Here is a 6,638-nt window from a genome sequence, read left to right as displayed (position 1 = left end):
AATGCATGAAAATCCTAACCTCAAAAAAATCACCCGTTATGTATATGCAACATTCATAAGTGCATATGTATGTATGTATGTATGCATGTGTTAACCAAAACGGATGCTGCAAATGGCAGCAATTCAACCAACAGTTGCTGCTGCTTCTTTTTGCTCTTCTTCATTTTACCATTTTCGCTGATGCTGCTCCTGCTGCTGCTGCTGCTGCTGCTGCTGCTACGATTCAGCAAACCGATTTCCCGTCCTTGTCAGTTTTGTGAATCAATTCGGTCGGTTGGTCGGACGGTCGGCAAAGCACGAAGTCTAATAAATAGCGTTTCAGCTGCCTTGTCCTTGGCATCGTCTGCATCAATGTGTGCAATTGAGAATTTCTTTCATTTCGGTGCTTTCAATTTTCCACATAAATAGACAAACATATGTACGAATGTGGTGTGCGCGCGCAAGTGTGTGTGTGTATATATATATGCTTGTAATTTTTTGTTTACTGAACAACACACATCCATACATACATACCTTGCAGTAAAATTTAGAGACAGTCTGTTAAAGCGCTACTTCCGCCCTACACATTTCAGAACTATCTCTGAACTAATTCTCACTTCACGTACAATACGAAAATAGCACAGCAGGAAGACCTCCGGCTTAAACAGACGGCAGCGTTGATACGGATCAACTCGTTAATTCGGAATTATCTCGGGAATTAACTTCGGTTGATCCGGATTAAGTTCAAGAGTTAATTCCCAAACTTAACTCGGATCAAGCGAATATTCGATGACAACACTGACGAAAACTCAGAGAGCTTAGAAGCGTACAGAGAAAGTACAATACTAGCATAGGCATATACCTTTCCATCGGTAATGCAGTCACCATACTAATTCAGATAGGAATCCAATTAGAATTAAATAAGAACTTATTTGAATTAATACGGTAACTGCATTACCCGCGACAAGGTGGATGTCCATGCTAGTTTTGAATTTCCTTTGTGTTCTACGCTCTCTGAGCAAATTATAGTATAATTTTTAGTTGAATGAATAAATAAAAACTAAATGGCCGTGAATCCCAACCTACGACCTTCTGGCTCGTAAATCCGCGTTACTGCATCTGTCAAGGCACAATTTTGATCAGATCAATTGCGGCGTTAATCCGAATCAACGTTGCCGTCTGTCTAGGCTTTTAAAACATCGTTGGTCGCGAGTTCAAAACGCGGTGGAGGCAGTTGCGATTTAATAAATTTAATAAATTAAAAATTGAAGAGAATATGGTCAAATTTAATATAAATAAAATAAAAGGGTAAATAAAGATTTAATAAAATTCAATCTCTAGAAGAACAGAAAAAAACGAAAAAAGATCAAAAAATCGAATGATCAGAATTTTTTAAATAAAAAACTTATTGTTCCAGAACTGTCCAAAATGGAACCAGTTCCGAACTAGTTCAAAAGTTCTGCAGAGGGGGGCAATTTCCTCCTCCATGGGACATCGCCATGTAAAAAGAGACAGTTGAAAGCATTGCGTTGGGATAGTCGAGAACCAGCACCGCCTTTTAAAGAGCTAGTTCTGCGCTAGTCCTGAACTAGCGCGATTTACTGCAGGGTACATACATGCATACATGCTTGTGGAAACTTTTACATGCCCACGCTGGTTGGCCAATTTCCTTGCAGACTGTTTGTGTACCGAAATTCTCCACAGTACTCACGCACTCACGAGTACGAGCAACGGGTTCTGTTGCAAGCTTTTTTGTGTGGAAATTTTTCTCATTGACAAATTTACTTTTCACTCTCACTTTTTCTCATTCAACTTCGCAAGTTTCCACCTAACTAGGAAAGACTTTCTCTCTGCGGCGCAAGCACTCTCATTATGCGTGCGCGCTCATGCTCGCTCGGTCTGGCCTTCTCTCTGAAATCACGAACATACTTTTGTATATTTTTGTATTTCGATGTAGCCACGCCGCGCGCCAACGATAATCATTTGGGCTTATATCATGAATGACTGCTTCGGCAAAGTTCAGCTGTCCGCCTCATTTCCCATTCAGCAGCAACAAAGTATATTAATGGCAAAAACAATATAAACAACAAGAAACGAAAAGTGAAAGTCGTGCATAAAAATGTGACGCATGCGCGGAACGCAAACGATACCAATAATCATAGATTCGTGTTGGAAGTGTAGCCTCCTATTTAGTAGTTCCTATATAAACACCCCAAAAAGAGTAGCACGGGCAACTCGCAACACCATTCGACACAATTGGATGGCCATAACTGCCACATATATATGTATGTATGTATGTATGTATATGTGCATGTAAGCAGCACAGCAAAGGCTGAAATGAACAGCGGCGCCTTTCATGCCAGGCCACTGTTAACCTCTAACCCAATAACAACTCAATGCGCTTTTGAATGAACACCCGTTAAATAAAAGCTCAAATTTCATTCATTAAAACCACGTAGGATGACGCGGATACGTATTATAAATTAGCTAAAGTCAGCAAATTCGCCAAGCAGGCAACTTAACGAACTGAAGCTTTCTTTCCTCCGCTTTTTCGATATCAACTAAATACCTCTTTTGTAAATTTTATTCAGAACACATGCCAGCCACCAGTCACTCTTCTTCTTTAAAATATACTTATCTTCCATTCGCAGCTCTAGGCGCGAGTGACGATACGACATCGGCGTGGCCAAGCATATCTGGCATACACAGTGAAGTCAAGCATGGCTCGGCACGGCAGCTGTTGGGCTCCAGTTTTATGCGCGACAGCATTGCGCTCCAACAACAGCACAAGCAGCAGCACCTTTTCCGCTCTGGCGCTGGTGTCGGCGGCGGCGGCGGTGGTGTTATATCGCGCAAGCAAAATCAGAAGCCGCAGGAGTCACACGATCAACATCATATAAACGAAAATGACGAGGACAGCTTCCATCCCTCTGATTTCCCTCCGCATGAACATCCCGATGACGAGTACTTCGGCCAATATGCGCCCGAACTCTACACCACGGAGTCACAGCAGGCGCCGCATGAAGCGAATTCTGCATCGCAAAATAATGGCGGCGGCGCTGGTCTTTATGGTGAACCACCGCGTCACCGTGATATTGGCGCACGCAGCGGCAGCAGTCGCACAGATCTCTATGGTGTGCGCGAATCCGGTGATCGCCGTGAAATGACGCGCGGACGCGAGGGTTACATGAATATGTTGCACAACAAGGAGAAAGTGTTTCGGCCGCATGTTTCGCTCGTGCACGACGAGCCGCGTCTGCTAAGTCCCAATGACGGTTACGCGCATACCTGCCAGAATATGTGCGGCGAAATGCAATGGCAATGTCCCACAACATGTACCTGTATTGATCAGCATGCGCGCTGCGACAAGAATACGGACTGCGAGGATGGCGCCGATGAGTTCGATTGCGAAGTGATCGGCGATATGCTGCACAAATTGCAAAAGGATTGCGAACAAACGGGCTTGCATGTGATGTGTCCACGCACATATCGTTGCATTAACAAGGAGTGGCTGTGCGACGGCGACGATGATTGTGGCGATTATTCGGATGAGACGCATTGCGGCGCGCGTACCAATTGCACTGACGAGGAGCAATTCGAGTGTCAGAATGGCTTTTGTATACCCAAACAGTGGGTGTGCGATGGCGAAAACGACTGCAAGGATTTCTCCGATGAGGCGCATTGCAATCGGACGAGGTAAGAAAGCGCCAACTGTTTGTATTTGCTACCAATAAATGCGTAAATAAAATGCGAAAAACCAACCTTCGCAGACCACCCACTTCCATTTGTGGTCTGTGCGACTAACGCGTGTTCAAAACTCCTTTACTTGCTGATCTCGCTTTAAAATTGGCTGTTTAGCCTACATTAAATTTGTTTCCCTATCTCTTCCTCTCTCTAACACTTTAGTTGCTCTCCCGAACACTTCACCTGCAATGACGGCTACTGCATTTCGATCGCCTTCCGCTGCGATGGTGAGCGCGACTGCAATGACAACTCGGATGAGCTTAAGTGTCCGGCGGTCTTCAATCGCTGTCCGGAAGGTGAATTCAAGTGCCGTGGCGGTCATGGCGGCCCCAGCGGTCAATGCATTTTGAATCGTTTTCACTGCGATGGTGACAACGACTGCGGCGATTGGAGTGATGAAGAGGACTGCCCGCAGAAGCCCTCCGAATGCACTTCCAATGAGTACAAGTGTGCGGATGGCAGTTGCATACCTCGACGCTGGAAATGCGATAAGGAACAAGATTGCGAAGGTGGCGAAGATGAGCACGACTGCGGCAGTATGATCGCCGGACTGCCAGCGAAGTGTGGATCGGACGAGTTTACGTGCAACAATGGACGTTGTATATTGGTATGTGGCATACAGAGTTCAAAAATGTTGACATTTAGTCATCAATAATTTTATATACACCAGAATACCTGGCTCTGTGATGGCTATCCCGATTGCTCCTCCGGCGAAGATGAGGTTGAATGCCGTCTACAATGCGATGCTGGTCAATTCTTGTGTCCCGCCAAAAAGAATTTCACGAATTTGAAGTATGAATGAAGCAAAAATTTTAATGTCTTGTCTACATAAGATCCCTTCTTCATTTTCAGAATCTGCGTGCATCAGAAACACGTCTGTGATGGGCAGAATGACTGTCCGTTCGGAGAGGATGAGGTGAACTGCCCCCATCCGCGCACATGCGGCGAGAAATCACGCTGCGAGCAATTGTGTATTACCACCGCGAAGGGGCGTGAGGAGTGCGCCTGCAATCTTGGCTTTCTTATGCACGAGAATCGCCGAAAGTGAGTCTGCGGTAAAGTGTACGACGCAAATTGTTAAATGTTTCTGTCTCTCTCTCCTTCTCGCAATAGTTGCACTGATATCGACGAATGCCAATACATTACCAGCCCAGTTTGCTCGCAGAAGTGCCAAAACACACAAGGCTCTTTTATCTGCTCTTGCGAAACAGGCTACGTATTGCGTCCGGATTTGCGCACTTGTAAGGCGCTTGGTGGCGCTATGACGCTTGTTGTGGCCAACCGTTGGGACATCAGACGTGTACAGCTGAGTAATAACCGCTACTCGGCTGTGGTGAAGGGTTTGCACAACGCTATTGCGATCGACTTCCACTACCGCAAGGGGCTGCTCTTCTGGTCGGACGTTTCCACGGATGTCATTAAAATGGTCCACATGAATGGTTCACGCTTGCGTGATGTCATCAAGTGGGGTTTGGAGTCGCCTGGTGGATTGGCGGTCGATTGGATACATGACTTGCTCTTTTGGACTGACTCGGGAACGCGACGCGTGGAAGTTTCTAACTTCAATGGGAATCTGCGTGCGGTGATAGCATCAAATGATTTGGACAAGCCGCGCGCCATTGTTATACACCCCGGCGAGGCGTTGGTGTTCTGGAGTGATTGGGGTGAGAGAAATTAGTAATTATAGTCTAGATATTGCACTGATTACTTTATCTTTTAACACGCAGGTCCTAATCCGAAAATCGAACGAGCTTATATGGATGGCTCGCAGCGCCAGATGATTATTTCGAATGGCGTCACATGGCCGAATGGCCTAACCATCGATTATCCCAGTCGAAAGCTCTATTGGGCCGACGCAAAGCAACATGCCATCGAGTCTTCGAATTTTGACGGCACGGATCGCGTAAAAATACTCAGCACACATTTACCACATCCCTTTGCGTTAACAATTTTTGAGGACACCATGTATTGGACCGATTGGAATACGAAAACTGTTTCGGCGGCAAACAAGATCACTGGTAAAGGCTTTCGTTCGGTACATGAGAATTTCCACTTTCCCATGGACATACACGCTTACCACCCAGCACGTCAGCCAGAATATCCGGATCGCTGTCAGAAAGATCGAAGAGGTCTTCGCGGTGGCTGCTCTCATTTGTGTCTGCCCAACAAGCTGTCGCGGCGTTGTGGCTGTCCCATCGGGCTCTCGCTCAAAGAGGATGGGTAAGTTCTTGCACTTTCTTGACTTGCATTCATATCGCCTAAGTATTTTTTCCATTTTCATGCAGCAAAACCTGCAAAAGCATACCCGATAAGCTGGTGCTCGTAGCGCGCAGAAAGGATATTCGACTGCGCCAACTGAATCCAAAAGCGTCAGCTGCCGCTGAAGTTGACATGATTTTACCATTGGACTATATGAAGCACGCTGTCGCATTGGACTGGTGTAGTGAAACAGACTATATCTACTGGACTGATGTGGAGCGCAGCACGATCAATAAAGCGCACCTCAATGGCAGCTACCAACAGCGTGTCGTGCATTCAAATCTCGTCTCACCAGCCGGTTTGGCATTAGACTGGATCACCGACAAACTCTATTGGACCGATCCGGCGACTAATCGCATAGAGGTGGCAACATCAAATGGCAAAAAGCGTACCCTACTCATATGGGAGAAGCTCGACAAGCCGCGTGATATTGTAGTCAATCCGATAGAGGGTATACTGTTTTGGTCCGATTGGGGTGAACACGCCATGATAGAACGCGCCAATATGGATGGCAAGCAACGCGTAATCGTCGCTGACGCAAATCTTAAATGGCCTAATGGCTTGGCTATAGATTATGAACAACAGAGGTTGTACTTTGTGGATGGCGGTACAAGGACGTTGGAAAGCATGGACTTTGATGGCGGCCGGCGTAAAGT

The 6,638-nt window shown here is 46.1% G+C and overlaps 1 protein-coding gene across 1 annotated transcript in view; it reads left to right on the top strand.

The window, feature by feature from the left end:
* Window positions 1-2,575: 2,575 nt before the first annotated feature.
* Window positions 2,576-6,638, top strand: part of Lrp4 (LDL receptor related protein 4) — an 11,493-nt gene continuing 7,430 nt past the window's right edge. Inside the window, exons 1-7 of the mRNA XM_017614384.1 lie at window positions 2,576-3,675; window positions 3,886-4,330; window positions 4,394-4,515; window positions 4,576-4,767; window positions 4,837-5,387; window positions 5,451-5,943; window positions 6,009-6,636. Coding sequence (XP_017469873.1) covers window positions 2,576-3,675; window positions 3,886-4,330; window positions 4,394-4,515; window positions 4,576-4,767; window positions 4,837-5,387; window positions 5,451-5,943; window positions 6,009-6,636 — 3,531 coding nt within the window. The remainder of the gene's footprint in view (window positions 3,676-3,885; window positions 4,331-4,393; window positions 4,516-4,575; window positions 4,768-4,836; window positions 5,388-5,450; window positions 5,944-6,008; window positions 6,637-6,638) is intronic.

Source organism: Rhagoletis zephyria, unplaced genomic scaffold (genome assembly GCF_001687245.7).
Source record: "Rhagoletis zephyria isolate East Lansing unplaced genomic scaffold, Rhagoletis_zephyria_1.1 Rzeph_scaffold_00815, whole genome shotgun sequence".
In the NCBI taxonomy this organism is placed as follows: domain Eukaryota; kingdom Metazoa; phylum Arthropoda; class Insecta; order Diptera; family Tephritidae; genus Rhagoletis; species Rhagoletis zephyria.
The sequence above is the reverse complement of the archived record's forward strand: the minus strand, read 5'-3'. Positions and strand labels throughout refer to the sequence as shown.